This window comes from Chaetodon auriga, chromosome 7 (genome assembly GCF_051107435.1).
Source record: "Chaetodon auriga isolate fChaAug3 chromosome 7, fChaAug3.hap1, whole genome shotgun sequence".
Lineage (NCBI taxonomy): Eukaryota > Metazoa > Chordata > Actinopteri > Chaetodontiformes > Chaetodontidae > Chaetodon > Chaetodon auriga.
Genome location: NC_135080.1, coordinates 28,364,791 through 28,384,552, shown reverse-complemented (window position 1 = coordinate 28,384,552; position 19,762 = coordinate 28,364,791). Strand labels below are relative to the sequence as shown.

The 19,762-nt window shown below is 38.4% G+C and overlaps 1 protein-coding gene across 1 annotated transcript in view; it reads left to right on the top strand.

The window, feature by feature from the left end:
• nlk2 (nemo-like kinase, type 2) overlaps nucleotides 1-16,976 on the top strand; it is a 33,000-nt gene extending 16,024 nt beyond the window's left edge. Inside the window, exons 6-11 of the mRNA XM_076734451.1 lie at nucleotides 333-542; nucleotides 1,947-2,048; nucleotides 5,011-5,097; nucleotides 5,865-6,063; nucleotides 7,137-7,230; nucleotides 9,961-16,976. Of these exons, the coding sequence (XP_076590566.1) occupies nucleotides 333-542; nucleotides 1,947-2,048; nucleotides 5,011-5,097; nucleotides 5,865-6,063; nucleotides 7,137-7,230; nucleotides 9,961-10,015 (747 nt within the window). The 3' untranslated portion in view covers nucleotides 10,016-16,976. The remainder of the gene's footprint in view (nucleotides 1-332; nucleotides 543-1,946; nucleotides 2,049-5,010; nucleotides 5,098-5,864; nucleotides 6,064-7,136; nucleotides 7,231-9,960) is intronic.
• Nucleotides 16,977-19,762: the final 2,786 nt, after the last annotated feature.

Genomic DNA, 19,762 nt, shown 5'->3' with positions numbered 1-19,762 from the left:
ATCCATCCCATCCTTGCAAACGTGATATTTCAAAAATGCTTGCAGGGAATTTCATTGCATCTAGCTCTGTCTGCTTGAACACAAGGATAAACTGATTATATTTTGGTGGTCAAAGGCCAAGGTTGCTGAGAACAATTCATAAATTTTCAATTCAAACTCTGCTATATAATGCAACACCTGTTATTACCTTTTAAGTATTACACACAGTGGTTCTTTCCATTTGAGCAGTACAGTTATGGACTACTTACTAAGTATTAGTTGTCAGAATATAGCCGTGAGGGGAAAAGGAGAACATCCCAACAGATGTACTAACATCTGAACGACTCTTTCAGATTTGTGATTTTGGCCTTGCTCGAGTGGAGGAGTCAGATGAGGCACGGCACATGACTCAGGAAGTGGTGACACAGTACTACCGTGCTCCAGAGATCCTCATGGGGAGCCGTCACTACTCCAACTCCATCGATATCTGGTCTGTAGGCTGCATCTTTGCTGAGCTGCTGGGGCGACGCATTCTCTTCCAAGCCCAAAGTCCTATTCAGCAGGTAATTCCTACTCTCGTGGGATGAGATGAGTGAGCTTTAGTCACAGTGAATTGAATATATACATTGTATAAATTTATATGACAGTTTTGAAATATGAACTCGTGCAAATGATCTCAATTAATTTTATGTGTTCACTCGAGTGCTCAGTTTAAATGCTTGTTAACCCAATAAACCCGCAGTAAGTAAAATATACATGCATACTAAAATAATGGCCAAAATGTTGTACTAGTGGTCAGGGCCTTTTATTTTTTATTTCCAGTTTTACATCTCACCGTACTTTAATAGGAATCCTCACTGTTTTCTGATCTGGTCCTGTGTCCATTCACCATCGATGCAATCTCAACACTTTTTCTATAAGACCCATCTTGATAGATTCAGGACAATGTGCATATCCCTAGTACTAATTATCACAGATTGTTTCCAGCCACAACTCTTCCTGCACAGATGTTTGACATTAAAATGAACATAAATCCTCATTCCTGGTAGGGTTCTAATTTGGATTATCTGACAAATGGTTATGTGATAGTAACTTCCCTTAAGGAAGTAGAATGGACCCGATTAGAATTCATTGGTGAATGAAAGGAGTATTTGTGTGAAAAAGTGACACACTTAAAATTAATTGTTAAAATTAAACAGTATTTTTTTTTTTTTTAAATAAGAAAAAATGTTGTCAGGAGAGTGGTGAGTATGACACAATGGAACTAGAGCTGTGGAAATAGTCATCATACTGAACTCAACATGACATTAGAGTACAGGTAATTCCGCCCTGTTCAGTGTTTTTAACCAGCCTTGTCTCCTCTTTGCCATTATTTGAATAGGGGCTTCTATTTGGGAATTTATAGTAGTAGTACAAATAAGGGTGCAATACATCGGTGGAAATAAATGGTGCCTTACTATCTTAAAAATTGCAAGCAATTAATAAATATACTATACAGTAAGTAAGTACAGTGCAAATGTATTGCTATGTCACAGATGTTATGAGAAAACACTGAATACATAAATTGTATAAAGGGAAATCACACTGCAAATGGAAAAAAGCAAGAATAAGAAAAGAGGTAGTGAAATGAGTTTTAAGTACTGCATATGATAAGTGTTCATGATAATGTCAATGTCACTAAAGAATAACTCATGGATATAAAAAAAACATTCTTCGTAGAATGCGGCTATGTTGGATACATGTAAGTGAAGACTGACTAAAGTTTGTTGTACTTTGTATTGTCTTTCTTTAATGACATACTGTATTATTGGTTTGCTTTTTGTTGCTACTCACTGTCATAGATAAATTAAAGGCCTCTCTATGTAAAGACAAATATCTTAGGCATCCTGACATGCAGAAACAAACCTTAGTATATTACTTTGTTGTCTGTGATGCGTGTGGGCATTTTCGTTTTTTTTTTTTTGTAGCTGGATTTAATCACTGATCTGTTGGGGTCTCCTTCTATGGAGGCTATGAGAACGGCGTGTGAAGGTGCTCGCGCGCATATTCTCAGAGGACCTCACAAACAGGTAAGTAATCTATTTTTACACAAAACTTTCCCATGTGTCTTTCTGGAAAGACAAAATAATTCTGGGGTTTTCTGTTTTGCTAATAGTATTGGAACTGTTTGCTAGATGGTACTGACTTCTGCTTGCCATCAGTGAAGACCACATTGCACAAGATGACTCATAAATCGTTGTGTGGTGATAACAGCAGCAGCTGGATAATTCCTTGAAACCTAGGAAGCTGCAAATATTTCCATACCTGCCCAGATGTTGCCATCTTTGTAAGTGTAGCCTGTGGCAGTACTTTGTATAGTGGCAGTGCATGTCACATCAGTCAGCTCCTTTTCTGCTGCCACTCTCTCTCTCTCATCTGCACACCTGCTCAGCCAGCGCACACCTGAGACCAATCACCACCTGTGCCATACTTAAGTGGCTCCCTCACACTCTTCGCCAGATTGTTCTTAACCCTTATGCAAGACTCTCCAGCGTATACTTTTGGACGGATTACCCGGTTTCGACCCAGCCAGCCTTTGACCTCATCTGCTCTCCTGTTTCCCCGTAAAGACCCCTGTTCTGTGACCCTGACTACGAGTTTCGTCTTGCCCCCTCTGGACCACAGTATCTGTGAGACTCACTTGCTTCTCCGTACAGTCGGCGCAGCATTTGGATCCTGGTATCTCCGTTACAGCGCAACCATGTTTGGGTCTGGTTCTTCCTCCAGTTTTAGCCCTTTTCTCACCCAAGGCACAAGGCCCCACCTCAAGTGGCAGTCTCAGCCACTGCCCAATGTGTAGCACTCAGAACACCACCACTATTGCAGCTGCCCTCTTTTCACATAAATCTGGCCTGTCCCCAGCTCCAGCCTAGGCCCTGCCCTTCCTATGGCCACACACATTGCGACAAATGTCAGACACTGGGTGCGGACAAATGATCAAAAAAATAATGTCCTATGTCTTTTCCTAAACGCTTTTGATGGAAAATGTCATGAGGTCAAGAAAAGATGTGAAGGAGAATTCATAAAACAGATTGTGATAATTTGCTAATCCTTTTTGAAATATACTAATCTGAAAACAGTACAAAGACAAGACTTCATTGATTTTTGTAAATATATGCTTTGCCTGAAATTGATACTAACAACATGTTTCAAACATGTTGGCATAATAATAATAATTTTTGAGGTCATCAAAAGACACCTGTTTGGAACATTCCATAGGTAAACAGGTTCACTGGTGACAAGTGATTGTATCCTGATTGGGCATAAGAGGGGAATCCTTGAAAGGCTTAGTTGTTCACAAGCAAGGACAGGGTGAGGATCACCATCTTTTGAAACGCATGATTCACTAACATGTGAAACGCATGGGCTTGAGAACTTGTGCACCACAAGGTCCTTAGCAATCTGCTCTTGGTTCAACTGTTTTTGCTTGGCTATTTTCAGTTCATACCTATGTCCCACTGTAACCAGTCCTCTCAGCCTCTCTGTCCCACAATAACTAGTCCACACAGCCTCTTTGTCCCACAAATGCCCTGTATGCTCCTCAGAGTTTTCAAATATTTTGAGCTAAATGAGGTTCTGCAGTCACAGCTGTGAAAGAAATTATCAGAAACAGCAGAAAATCCTCACACATCTCACTGAAGGAAGAAGTTCCTCAACAGTGTCACAAATGTAGAGGTTTATGCTGGAAGATCCACTGTGAGCATTTTAGCATTTAGCCTAACCCAGTGTGAACCTGTTTGTCACAGAACATCTTGGGTGTGTTTGTTTGTTGATTAGCATATTTGCTGGCTGGTGGATTAAATCAGTGATTGATTAAAGTAGGTGCGACCTTTTTTAAGTATGCCGAGGTTCTATAATGACTGACAAAATGACTAGCATTATGTTCAAAATAAAGCATTTAAAATAATAGCATTTATTCATATTAGAGCTGCATATTTATATATAAATACTGGCCTAGCCTATTGTTATTATGTAATGTCATTATTATAATGTCACATCTGCTCCCGTTGACTCCCCCAGCCATGTAATGAAAAGTGAAACTGACTCCCATTCTGCGAGTATCCCACAGGAATCACGTGACCCACAGAATTCCTGAAAAAATGTCAGCCTTGAACACTGATTATGATCTGATTATAAGCCTATTAGTATAATAGCATAAGAATCACCACACAAGTCAGTAAACACCTTGTACATGTCACATTATGACATGTTGATTGTTTGAACGGCCAAGTGGTGTGTTGCTGCAAATGTTGCTGCCACAGGGATTTGTGGGATGGCCGTATCTCCTTTCCTTTTGTTAAGGATGGTACAGTGTATCCAGTACTAAAGGAGATAAGAAAGAAAGCATTGATTCACCTTTCCTTAGCATTTAGAGAAAGGACCTTCCTAAACAAAAAAAAGACTATTTGAAAGCAACCACCATCTCACTTGCACTAATGCTCCACCTCTAATGGCAGCTCAGGTCTCATTCCCTACTTCGACCACACCCCCTGCGGGAGCCACATCTTTTTCGGCAATACCTCAAAAGACGTCTTTCACAAAGAGTATGAGCTAATGCCTATGGTGAGAAGGTACAGGTTATCAGTCTGTTAATTGAGTGGGTATAAATTTAATTCCATTATCAATCAAACTATTGAACAGTAAAAGATGAGGTCCGTATGTTTTTGTGGAAGGGGGGTTTCGGCTCTTGTAAGTCATGTAGGGCATTTTTGCATCTCCATGTAGGCCATCTGTGCAATATCTTTGTCGGGCATCTGTGCAATACTTTGGTGTGGGACATTGTGCAATATTCCCATTGTGTATTTTTGGAAGTTTTTTTAGTGATTTTGGCCATTTGATTTTGTCCTTGCTGTGATAAATGATAAAATCTAAAAATGTCTGTGAATCAGAATGATTGTTCAAAAACAGTTACATATGTAAAAAGAGGTTTTAAATTTGTATAACGTGTGAATTGGAGGATGGTTGATGTTGTGATGTTTGTTTTGTCTGCAGCCATCCCTTCCTGTTCTGTACACACTGTCAAGCCAAGCAACCCATGAAGCTGTCCACCTCCTCTGCAGGATGCTGGTGTTTGATCCGGTGAGTCATTCTGTTATATATAGTTTTGTATTATGTTTTGATAATGAATGAAACCCATTAGTATAATTATGGATATGTACCGTATAACACAGCACAATGAGCCTGTCTTTACAATGGTCTGTTTGAACCAAGTAAAGCAAAACAGAGGAGATACATTTAAGACTGTTTTGGGCGGAATTACATTACAGGGCGTGGCAGGGAATGAAATATTTACCAATTTAACTCATTGTTTTATTTAGCATTTTAACCATGTTGAAATTACAGACTGTGAGGTGGAATCTGGAGCTATGCAGGATAACAGTTAGGGAGGTAAAAAGAAAAAAAGAAAAAGTTGCACCTCACCCCACCCCATGTAAATTCCACCAATTCTTTACCAGGTTAAGAAGCATCTGGAACATTTGAACAAGAGCAGATATCATTGACACAGATGACAAATACCTAGTCATTGCCATTACAGGAGTTGTGGATCACCTTAATTATTTTTGTATTATGCTTCAGTAGCTGAAAAAAGTTTCTATTTCATTTCTTTTAACATGTATTCTGTGGCTAAGCTGAATGTCAAAGTTAAAGTCAAAGTGAACTTTATTGTCAACCAAACAATGCAACAGGTGGTTACACAGAGGATTGAAATTGCGTTTTCTCCATACTCCAATATGCAAGTAATATATATCACACAACATATAACATAATAGTGCAAACAGATGTAAACAATGTAAAATTGAGTTACTAGTTGTGTTAATCACATACAACTTTTTTGTTTACTTCAGTCAAAGAGGATTTCAGCAAAGGATGCCCTGGCTCACCCTTACCTGGACGAGGGTAGACTCCGCTACCATACATGCATGTGCAAATGCTGCTACACCACATCCGCTGGTCGTGTTTACACCAGTGATTTTGAGCCTGTCACTAATCCTAAATTTGACGATGGCTTTGAGAAGAACCTGAGTTCTGTGAGACAGGTCAAAGGTAAGTTTTTGCTGAGCTGAGATACTTTTAGTTTTTATGTTTGCTGCATTGAAGGGCATTTTAACACTGGCAAGCACATTTTGAAAACAGCAATTGTTGGCCCACATGATTCTTTCAGTAATAACAAAATTTAGGCTTCTTACTGCTAAACAACACAACCTGCCAGAGTGGGCCTGTAGAATATTCAACCAAATGCACTATTGCTTTTTGTGAATGTTCAATGACAGGAGAAAACAGAGCAGAGTACCACTATAGCACTAGCAGATACTAGCATTGGCCATTTCATTGACTGTGTCTGGGTAGGAAGAATTTTCAAATACAAAATTTAGACAAATGTGCCAAACATATTCCATGGCAAAGACTCCGGAGAAATTCTTGGAGATGAAAATGAAAACACTTAATAGAGCACATCCAAAGTGTTGGACCTGACATATAGTAACACTGGTGTTTTCATCTATTGAGTCAACTGCAATCTGGCAGGAGCCTGACGAAGACCTCCAACTTGTGGTTACTGTCTCATGCACTTGAAGATGACCAGTGGAGTTGTCTTGTTGAAAAACAAATGTTATGCTGACATTCAGGGCCAGATTTACTGTGGGTTTTGTCCCTGCTTTTCAGCCACCCTGCCCCAAACACATACAGTGCTTATCAAACAGATGTAGCAGGCTGGAATCACAGTCTGTGTGTCAGCTCTCTCCTGATTGCATATGCATGTAGAGGGGAAAAAACATGCATCAAATATAGGCTTGTATTCTAAATGAAGCAATTTGGCAGTCACTTTGGCAATTACTAATGAACACAAAGTCTGATTAGTCTAAAAAAAACAAATAGTGGATGGATGATGTGGTTCATGTTCATCAAGGTTGAATTTCAGCTTAACCGTCAGTGAACTGTAAATGCATTTTTCATTCATATCAACATAATCACCTGCTGCTCTCTCTCTCTTTCTGTCTCTCTCATTTTCTCTCTGTCTCTGACTCTCTGACTGTGATTTTAGGTTAGAGTAAGTAGGAAATCAAACGAACAATTTGTTTCCTAAGTGTTCTCTGCTTGTCTGTGTTTTTCCTTCACAGAGATCATCCATCAGTTCATCTTGGAACAGCAAAAGGGGAGTCGAGTGCCACTCTGTATTAACCCTCAATCAGCTGCTTTCAAAAGCTTTATCAGGTAGGAGGTTCTTTAATACACAGTATTACATTAAGTCTTAAAACTAAAGATTTTGTATGTGTTAATCATGAAAGAAACAATATTTTAATCAGACAGCTTTCTTGTTTTAGGAAGGTGAACTTAACCTTTTTATCAGGGGTGTATCGAATGTCATCTTTTTTACATTCAAAGCTTCAACTGAAGCTTTCGAATAAAGCTTTGAATGTCTGCCTCATCTTTTATGACCTCCTCACCTTAAAAGAAAAATTATTTTTTCTTAAGTTATTTCCAAGTTTTATTCACCACAAACAACCAAAATACTGTATATTAGCCATAAGCAGCTTAAGGATACATTATTTTTTTTAAGGTAATGATACTATGTCATGGTACAAAAATAAAAGCAGTACACTGAAAAAAAATTATTATACCTCTTCTCACTCTATTTGCGATGTAAGGGAACATATCTTAAAAGAGAAAGAAAGACCAAGATAAATGGATGTGTTTAGTAGCTCCATATGGAGGTGAAATAGAAAAATTAGGTGTAGGCCCACATGTATTTTAGAAGGAGTAGCCTGCCCCAGAATGTAGGTTAATTGGTAAATGTAATGTGATTTATTCTCAGACTTAGACAAGGGGTAGGGTTAGGCATCTCACCAGCATTTTTTTGGCAGAAAACCCAAAGCATGTTATGTAAGTACAACAATCAGTTTACCACAGGGCATGTCTATTAAGTACATTTACACATGGCAGCAACATAAAAATGGCAAAAGTTACATGTTCTAAGTTTGAAATTGTATTGATCTGTCCTTGAGCTTTAGTTTTGCAGAAAATCCAGATATGTACTGGCCCTCACAGCAGTGCGAAGTAAATGAATAACACACACATATAGAGGTTTCTAGTGGTACTTGTGGGCACATTTCTATCTAGTTAATCCACTGGGTCTCAACTTACCCAGATGGTGGAAATAGACAAAGACTTTCTGTGTTGGTTCTTGCAGCCAACAACAGAGAAACTGGCGTGCATGTTTCATAATGTTGCCATCCACATCTTCTGTGTTATTCTGGGGAAACAGTAGTTACTGTATGTAAGTCCAGAGCAGAGCAGAATCCTGAGTGACTCTGGGTATTTATTCCTACACAAGCTCCTGGCTGCCCCAGCTTTCTCCTCTAGAACTCCCCAGTGTTCAGCAACTGTCTGCTGGCATCTGTCCCTCCGCTCAGCCCAGTCCTCCCCCACACAACATCTTGTGTATGATACACATCTGAATGTTGATTTAGAATTCAAATGTCAACACTATGAATGAAGCTTCAAAGCTTCAAACTATTTAGTACAGCGCTACTTTTTATGGAGCTAGGCTAGCAGTTTCTCAACTTCCAGTCATTGTGCTAAGCTAGGATAAACAAGCTAAAAGCCCTTTGCACTTATGTTACATTGATAATAGCGTTATCTGCATATGGGTAAGATGACTATTGAGTGTTTCCCTAAATTTTAGAGAGGTCTTTTGAAAGTCTTTGTAATGCTGCTGCTACTAGTTGCTCTGCTTCCTAGCTACAGTTATCATCACTAATGGTTGTTACAATCAGAATATGAAGTTTAAAATTCCCAACATGTATAAGTGCAATAATCTCCTGACTGCAGTACCTAATGGTTTTAAACTTCAGGGTAACTCAATTCTGATAATAATTCTGAGAAATGTACAGTCTAGTAAGTATATTTAGAGAATCAGAATCTGCTTTGTTGGCCGATTTTTTTATGTAACTATTTGTGTTGTGAATACAAAGAATTTGACTCTTGAAAAGAAGTTGCTCTCAATATCAGAAAAATGGAAATAAACATAAGTCTATTATCTCCATACAAGTAGGTGACAAAATAGGTATATATATATATATATATATATATACACACACACACACACACACATATATACACACAGTATGTGTGTATGTGTGTGTGTGTGTATATATATATACGTATATATGTGTGTGTGTGTATATATATGTGTGTGTGTGTATATACACACATACATATACACACATACATATATATACACACATATATATATACACATATATATACATACATATATACACATATACATACATACATACATACATACATACATACATATATATATGTATATATATCTATATCTATATCTATATATATATATATATACACACACACACACACACATATATACACACAGTATGTGTGTATATGTATATACACACGGTATATACACACAGTATGTGTGTATATGTGTGTGTGTGTGTGTGTGTGTGTGTGTGTGTGTGTGTGTGTGTGTATACCTATTTTGTCACCTACTTGTATGGAGATAATAGACTTTTATGTTTATTTCCATTTTTCTGATATTGAGAGCAACTTCTTTTCAAGAGTCAAATTCTTTGTATACACAACACAAATAGTTACATACACACACACACACATATATATATATATGTGTGTGTGTGTGTGTATATATATATACACACACACACACACACACACACAAATACATACACACACCCATACATACATATGGACATACATACAAAGGTAGGGTTATTACGTGTAGTATAAGCATGTATACATGTATGTACAGCATAAAGCATATAAGCATAAACATCTTTATAACAGTTGTGGAAACAACTAACCACAGCCCCTTTAACCAAGTAGCAAATGTCTATAGCTGATAGACACCTTAACAAGATAATACTAACATCACCCACTTTTTGGCCTCCTTTTGAACAGTTCCACAGTGGCTCAGCCCTCTGAAATGCCTCCATCTCCGCTGGTGTGGGAATAGCTGCTGTTGTGTGTCATCATCTTTCCCAACTGACAAGCTGCTAAACTGGGAACAAGAATGTGTCTCAACATCTTCTGTCATCTACGTAGCATTTCACTGGAGAGCAGGACTCAATGGTCTGCTGTGCGTATGCTGAAATATGAAACAAATGAAAAGAAACCCACTGATGATTTCTTTATGGGGTGTATAGGGATTTTGTTTGCAAATGAATGAGACAAATCCTCCCTAGACCAAATCAGGATGTTTTAAACAAAACCCATCTGGTCACTTCCAGGAAGGTTCATAGTTATTGCATCATAATGAAGTACATTTTGTTTTGATATATATGTATATGTTAATACAAATTTGAAAATAGATGTCTTTTTTTAAATATTTTGTAATCACATCAATTTCTCATACAATCTGGCCACTCTGCATTATTATGCCCACCTACACCTCTACACTGGTAAATTAATCCAACTTTCTTATTCAGACAAGCGATTGTATTTGTGTTTCCAAATGATTTTATAAGAACATACTCTCGAGCACATTGACATTTTAACATATTAAAAGTAAATTACTACAGGCATGTTTCCCTGTATCTCCATATGTTCCCTCCCGTAGATATGGCCATTGTTTTTACTTATGTAACAATTTATTTGCCAAAGATCAGGTGACTCATGTATAAATGATGCATAAACCTGGTTATTGTGTGCAAATTTGCAAGGTTTGGGATTTATAAAATGTTAGCTGTCTGCAAGTTCTACATTATGCTTAGTCATGTGTCTGGATGGTCAGACGCGTCAGGTCACATTGTAAGGGTTCAGTCCTGTTCCGAGTGTTCCCTCCTCTCCCAGAAGCAACAATGATTGAATGATGAACAATATAATAATGTCACGTATAATATGCATAATTAATTTGGACTTGTATTTGTAATGGTGTCAGCACATTGACATGCAAAAAGCACATACCCACTTAATACTTTACCTACAATTTCATCTCACCGTTTCATAGTTTGTCATCATTCATGGTGATATCTTTCCATGCAGAATGCACATCTAATCAGTTCATAGTTGGCAAAGCTTCCATCATTTACTTATATGTCCACAACACTTTTGTGAATTTTCATGGCTAAATATAATGGAAGTGAATTAAATTAATTCATTGAATCAAACTAGATTGCAGCCTTGGACATTTCAACTATTTCTGGTTGCTGTCAAAGAAGGCAAGAATAAACAGAAATCTACAAACGTTTTAAATGTGTTTTACATATACATATACTGTACATGAATAGTAAATAGATAAATAGATGTATCTGCTATTTTATGGGCGATTTCAGCGATGACTATGCAAACATTTATACATGAGGCTCCACAATATTAGTTAAGTTGAACCTGCCCCAATATGTAAATCTTTCTCGGTCAGTTGCTTTGGAAAAGGGCAGGTATTCCCCAAAAAGGCCAGTAACACCCCTATTTCTGCTGAATGAATAATGTTCTGCTCTGAATAATGAAATCAAGTGTTCACAGTGTTCAGTAGATTGGCCTACTGTTTTGCTGAATTTAAATGGAGTCTGTTTTGGTTTTTAGATGACTAGTGTTTTGTTGTTGAGATTGTTCAGTCTTGAAGGTGAAGGTTTAAATGCTCACTTGCATGTTACACGAAGAACAATTGAACCTTTTTGTGAATAGGAAATAAGTTCAAAAAAGGGATAAGACGAAATGCTATCCTTAAACTATGCCCTGCTCTCAAACAGGATGACACATTATCTGACTTGTGAAAGCCCACAGTCATTTTCTGTACTGATGAAGGGAAAAGGAGCAGAACAGGAAATTCTCCAATGCTACTCCGCCCCCTCCTTTGACCAGCCATAGCTCTTCTACTATAATATTCAGTTCAGTACTGGTGCATGGTTGAACAGTCCTGTCAACCTAACTGAATAGTCATTGTTTTTTGTGAATGTGAAAAAACTCTTGGAACACAATACAGTTGAAACTGCATTGAACTGAAAGTCTAGTGTTACCTAAGAAAAATTCAGTTTTTCATAATCTGGGTCTTGTTTTTGTAGCATTGGCCATTGTTCCTGTTATTCATGAGAAATTTTACTCAACAGTTTGATTGTAGGGTATCTTGCTGTCTAGTGGTCATTAGAGGCATTTATTTACCACATAACTGCCATGTATCTGCTTTGAGTTGGGCAGTGGACCTTAGTTGCATGTTATCACTCTCTTTCTCCCTATAATCTTTCTGGTTCTCGACTGTGACACAGTCTTATAATAGCATTCATAGAGCAACCTCATGAGCCATCAGGCATGCTTTGACAAGTCCATACTTTAGTTATTGTATCCCAACCACTTAGTTGGATGTAAACAGAAAGGAAATTATTCAATTTATTTCCCAAACTGTCCCTTTGGAAATTACCAATTGAGTCTTTCAGAGCTACATCTTACTTTGACCTGATGTGCTTACTCCACCCTGAGATGGAGTAGATTCTCTTTTTTCAGTAGATATGTTATTTTAACATATCTGAAATATGTTTGTCTGTAGTTCTTTTGAAGTGACTGTAAGTGCACTCATTTTGTAATGGTCAATTGGTTGTAAAGCTGAACTCACAAGTGATAGGGATGATGGCCAGCACTATGAGAATCAGACCCAGAGTGTGAAGAAATCCTTTGAAATACTATAGAACCTTAAAAAAATAATGTGGATGTGGTAGTATACTGCAGGCAAGATCCAGTCTTCCCTTGGAGACTGCCTTTGTAAAAACAAGAGGTCTGCTCTGCTTATTCTTTGGAATATAAGGACAAATAAAAATCGCCATCATGCTATGAATAAAATCTCAAAATTAAAAGAAAATACCATGGTAAAGAGGCAGTTAAACCAGCAGTATCATTTTGTAAGGATGTTCATTCTTTGTTCTGTCTACTTGAATGTATCATTAGATACTATTGGCTGACTTTTTCGTCAGGGATTGCATTCAAGGAGCTCACCATAGGACAGAAACAAGTAGCATGTGACTGATGTATGAAATGATGGCATGGTCTTATCAGTATGTTTTGTTTTTTTTTGTAACTGGTAATCCAGTGCTAAAGTGTGCCCCGCTCCTCTTCATACATGTACACTGTCTCCAGAAGAAAGAGCTTTGAAGTAAATTATTTAATATATTTTTAGAATTGTTTTCTATTCCTGTTTTTGTGTCCTATGGCATGCATTCTTGTCACACCTCAAAGTATGATTATGTATATATGTTAAATAGAGAGGTAAATCTACACACAACCTAAAAACAATACCACTGTATAGAAATTGTATTAGCCTGCACATTTCTAAGGCTGTGAAGTTAATTTTATTTTTAAAACTTGCATACAAATGTATATATTTTCTTGATTTTTACCCTGCAACTAGGATCTATAGAGGACAACAAATCCTGTAATGATTCACAGTCATAAGTGTATCTTGTGTGTACAGCAGAGTTGTAGATATATCTAAGGAGAAGCCTTTCTTTGTTATTGTTGTTATTTCATCACAGCAGCACTGTGTGACTATGTATATAAAGGATTCACCATGTTGGTCTCTACCTCTTGAGCTCAATAACTTGGCTTTGTTTACCCCCATGTGTTTCTGATTTCACGTGGGGTAGAATTGAAAACACTTGAATGTCTATTCAAGCTTTTATACTGAAATGATAAAGTGCACCTCCCTCCACCTTTCTGCAGACATTTCCTTGCACTATCCATGTGCAAAGCATTCACCTGAAATTTTGAATCATCAGATGTTTGTATTACAAAATCCTACCAATAGCCAAGGGTTCCCTGACTGTTAGTCATTTTTCACTCTTTGATAGATAGATAGAGTCTTACAGGGAGGCAGAATCACTACTTACACTACAGTGGCTGTGTTCAAAATTCACTATCATGGACTCAATTTGATACAAAGTTAATTTTTAAAGTTTGACATAATATACTTTCTGTTTCTTTTGACTTCTTTTCAGGCTATTGAGAAATAGACCAGTGTTTCATTTGTATTTTTTTCAGGCTGCACTATATCACTATATATGTTTGGGCTTCAGTGGCATTTAATCAGATCACACAAGTGTATCCACTTACTGAATCTGAATCCTTTCTGAATTGAGTTTAGATTTAGCTTTCAATAAGTAACTAAAGTTATAAAATTATACTCAGATTTATAATGTTTTTGCTTAAAATTTTGATATGTGAAATTGTTTGCTAATAAAAAAAAAAGAGCAAGGAGAGATTAAATTTCATCAAGAGGTTTGTTTCATTAGTGGATCCTGATATTTCCTAACCAGCTCTGATATGGAACCAGCTATCAGAGTTCAGCCCCAGTAGTCTATACACTACATTTTTTATCGTTTGTTTGTACAGTTCTGATTGGCTGCAGGGTGGCTGTTGTCAGATAACTGCATGCTGGGGCTTATTCTGCTTATTACAGTAATGTTTCTTCCAAGATTGACAAACATATGTGCCAACATACATAAGTTTTAAAAGCATATTGTGTGGTGACTAAGAGCATACAATGCAACCTTAGGAATCCAAGCAAAAAACAGAAACAACACAAGCAAATGAAGAAAAAAAAAAACTTCACCATTTATACAACACATTGCAGCATTTAGAAAAACAACAACAAAACAACGCAAGCACAAGCAATCTGAAGAACACATTTGAAAACACGGTGTAAAGAAACATACTGCAAATACAGAAAACACTTGTCTGTCAACAGAAATTTCCGTGTGACACTCAAAACCAACAAAAACAACTATTCAATGATGTCTGAACACGAGTGAAAATGTTTAATTTTTGACATTTTCATTATCTGATTCTAAACATTAGTTATAGACCTAGCATAAAGCCTTATTCACATGACTACAGAAAAACAGCCTTTGCTCCTGTGTCCAACATACTGTGTATTATTTTGTATGTGGTGTGTTGCAACAATCCTGATGTGATGTATGCACTGTGCAAAGTTCAAAATAATTTAATTATGACTTGAGTTGCATCTTTGTGAATGTAGTCCATGTCCAAAGGCTGCTTTTGTGATTAAATGTGGAAGCGATATTAATATGGACTGTCAGATGGACCTAGTAAAGTGACTACATAAAATTTGCCTTGAAACATTTGTATCGTAAGAAGTTGTAATGGCACTGAAACAATTATTAGTACTGAAAAATGTTCCAGTGAAACATAAAACACAGACATAAAAAATTATTTTATTTTTATTTTAATAGCAAGTCTGACTCTACAACAATGCCAAAACTTAAAGTCACTGTTCTGCCTCCATATTTTCCTAGTGTAGCTACACAGCAGCATATTATGATCGCATTGAGACAAAACTGATAATGTTTGGCTGAAATACTAGTTTTCAGATTCAGTCCTGCACAGAGCATAATGGCAGCAGAAGCCTTCTCATAATTAATATTATGTTCATCTGTTTTTAGTGCCCCCTGCAAAAGTCACTGATGTTGTAACTTAGTTATTTCATTGTGTACGATCTGTAAATGTTTCTCATTTGCTTGTGTTTCTTTATGCCACCTATAAATGGTCAAATTGGTGAATGTCTTTTTTTTTTGTTTTATTTGTTTTCTGTTTTTTCCATTTGATGTATATGCTGTCAAATTTTAAAGGTTTTTCCTTTCTACTTGTGTTTTCTTAGGTTTCAGTACATTGAGTTATCTCAGCCACTGTAATATTGCCCAAACATATGAAATTACCTGGAAGTAACTCTAGTTCTATGAGTACATAGGTAGCTCTCTGCCAGACTATGCTATTGATTTTCCCAGATGAGGCTTATAATTTGTTTTCTGTCACGTGACCATAGTTTTACATGGATAATCCACTCCAACCCATTATGAAAAATAACTGTACAGTAACACTGTTAGCCCTCTTTCACCGAATTAGCTCTGGTCCTTGAACCAGTGCTGTTTACGATTCTAGGAACCTTGGTGCTATCTAGCAGACCAGCCCCCCGTTTCCACCACATTTGAGCCATTGTAATCAAAGATGTGTCATCAAAAAAGGTTATTATACAATGCACAAAAGAAGTAAATGGTAGAAGCAAGATAGTGGATTGCATTGATGATGTGAGAGCTTTTGTTCTGTTATTACAGATATTTGTTTTTATCCTAAAAACAAGCATGGACCAACTATTGCTGAGAAGATGTAGAAGACTGTTACATGGCAGATTAATGGTCTCCTCTCTTTCCAATCCATAGATTATGACATGCCCATGAATGTTGTCATGGTTTGCACATCAGGTCATGGGAAACCTATTTTTTGGTTCCAGCAGGGAACCATTTTTTCCAGTTCCGAACTGATTTATTTTTGGCCGAAATGCTTAAAAACTGTTCACAATTAGGTGCACAAACCAGAGTCTGTACCATGCTGGTGGAAATAGCGTTTTATTTATACTTACCCATTCAATGGGGACTATTTGACAAAGGGAGATCATAGAAATGAGACTTGCTGGTGGGTGTCTTTTGGAAACTGAATGGGAATTTTCTCAGGAATGAACAGCTAGCCATGGTACAAGCATCACTCTCCCTCCCTATCACCTGTATGAACTCTTTGTGTAGATATGGTAGTTTCCTATATGTTTTATTTTGTGTTGGAATGAAGTACTTGAATCAAATGACTCATTTTGGGAAACTGTAGAGTAATAACTGACAAATTTATGTGAGAAACTAATTACAGCTCAGTAACTACTGAACTATTTGGATTCATACAATTTGTTGTCCTAAACAATGTTTGTATATTTGATGTTTTAATCAGATGCATTGTAATTTGAATAAGACTTGCCGTAATACAGTACATAGATGTATCTATTAAACTCTGCAAGCACTGTAACTCAAAGTTAAGTACTAAGTATCCAGTTGGCATTTGTCATTTAAGAAAGTGTGAGGTCTACCCAAAAGGTTCCATCTGGAAAATAATGGTGAAAATATTAAATGTGACATTTAAAGACTACCAAACCTTGTTGTCGCTACTTGTAGCTCAGATTTCAAAAACCTCAGATAGTATGACCACACTTCATGAGAAGTTTGATTCAGAATTTTGCATCTACTCTATGACACAACAGACAGACTTAATACCATACTTTCCATAATGACAGACACACACAGACACACACAGACACACACAGACACACACACACACATTTTTTTTACACCCCACATGGGTATGTATGAATAATTTACATTTACAAAAATAAATGAGAGAAGACAGATTACAGATCATGTCTGCTGCAAAATAAATAAATCTATATAAATGAATGAATGATGAACTACCAGACACAGTATGTACCCATTATAGTTACATTCATACCATAATACCCAATATATACAGACCATAACAGACTGGTGTTTATTATTGACAAGAGAAGAGAAAAGAATGAAAAGAACAGGCTTAGTCCCAGAAGACAGTTACACAGAGGTGATTTTGGTGTCTGATTTTAAAAAATGAACAATGTATAAAGAGTAACACAACTTAATCTCCAAGTGTCTCACCTCAGTCTGCTATTAAGTCATTTGTTTCTTTACACCTGATTTCCTTGTCTTCCTCAGTCTGTTGATAGCTTCGGTCATTCATGCTCTGTTCCTCCGTCTATCACAAGAAAGCATCACTTGTTCTCTCTGACAGCTGAAAAACACAAAAAATGCTATTTCAGTCACAATGTGCTCCTCTGTTGACAGTGCAGAATAGTTAAACAGCATTGCAGGACTGAGATAAACATTTGTCTTACAAATGAGCAGGATCAGTTAAAAAACATGGCCGCCATCAAACAAAAAACTTTGCTAGGGTTGAGGCTTAGCAGGAAAATGGCGATAGTGCTTGGGAAGAGGCCTAACAAAGCATCTTGAGCCCAACCCACAGGGGGTGCCACATATATCAAAAACATGTACTTCAAAACCCAGCGGACAGATTTTCAACATTTTCAGTGTGCATGATCTTGGGCAAGTATTAACCAAAATCTGTGGTGCCATAGTAATTGGTGCAAATGGGAGTGGCCTATCACATATGTGCTTGTAACCCAAGATGCCTTTGAGTAATCCTGATTAAACTTACTGGAGAGATTCTGTTATCTCTTGAACATACAGACAGAGTTTCATGCAAATCCAATGAAGGGGGAACAAATGTCGGTTCTTTGAGCAATTATTGAAGGCCTGCTAGTCTTGTGATGATGAAACAAGCATGTGATTGGTCTCAATCCTTGTTTAAAAAAACTCAAACTCGCTGAAGTGACTTGGCTCACATTTGTGAATCCTGAAACCCACTCTTTGCTCATCTCCAGGGTCGGGTTGTGGGGGCAACAGCTTCAGCAGGGAACCCCAAAATTCGCTTTCCCAAGCCACATTAACCAGCTCTGACTGGGGGATCCCGAGGCGTTCCCAGGCCAGTGTGGAGAAATAACCGCTCCACCTAGTCCTGGGTCTTCCCCGTGGTCTCCTCCCGGCTGGACGTGCCTGGAACACCTCCCTGGGGAGGCGCCGAGGGGGCATCCTTACCAGATGCCCGAAACACCTCAACTTGCTCCTTTCAACGCAAAGGAGCAGCGCGCTCCCTCATGGATGACTGAGTTTCTCACCCTATCTCTAAGGGAGACGCCAGCCACCCTCCTGAGGAAACCCATTTCTGCCGCTTGTACCTACGATCTAGTTCTTTCGGTCATGATCCAGCCCTCATGACCATAGGTGAAAGTTGGAACGAAGATTGACCGGTAGATTGAGAGCTTTTCCTTCTGGCTCAGCTCTCTTTTTCTCACAACGGTGTGGTAGAGCGAACGCAATACCACCCCCGCCGCTCCGATTCTCCGACCAATTTCACGTTCCATTGTCCCCTCACTCGTGAACAAGACCCCAAGGTACTTGAACTCCTTCACTTGGGGCAAGGACTCATTCCCTACCCGGAGTAGGCAATCCATTGGTTTCCTGCTGAGGACCATGGCCTCAGATTTAGAGGTGCTGATCCTCATCCCAGCTGCTTCACACTCGGCTGTGAACCGATCCAGTGAGTGCTGGAGGTCACAGACCGATGTTGCCAACAGGACCACATCATCTGCAAAAAGCAGCAATGAGACCCTCAGCACACCGAACTGCAGACCCTCCTCCCCCGACTACGCCTTGATATCCTGTCCATGAATATCACAAACAGGATTGGTGACAAAGCACAGCCCTGACGGAGGCCAACCCCCACCGGAAACAAGTCCGACTTACTGCCGAGTACCTGAACACAGCTCTTGCTTTGGGCATATAAAGATTGGATGGCCCTAAAAAGTGACCCCCTCACCCCATACGCCCGCAGCACCTCCCACAACATCTCCTGGGGGACCCGGTCATATGCCTTCTCCAAGTCCACAAAACACATGTAGACCGGATGGGTATACTCCCAGGCCCCTTCCAGGATAATTGCGAGAGTAAAGAGCTGGTCCGATGTTCCACGGCCAGAACGGAATCTGCATTGTTCCTCTTCAATCTGAGGTTCGACTATCGGCCGAACCCTCCTTTCCAACACCTTGGAGTAGACTTTACCAGGGAGGCTGAGTACTGTGATACCCATGTAATTGGCACACTCTCTGGTCCCCTTTTTTAAGCAAGGGGACCACCACCCCAATTTGCCACTCCTTAGGCACTGTCCCAGACTTCCATGCAATGTTGAAGAGACGTGTCATCCAAGACAGCCCCTCAACACCCACAACCTTCAGCATTTCAGGACAGATCTCATCAATCCCTGGGGCTTTGCCACTGTGGAGTTGTTTAAC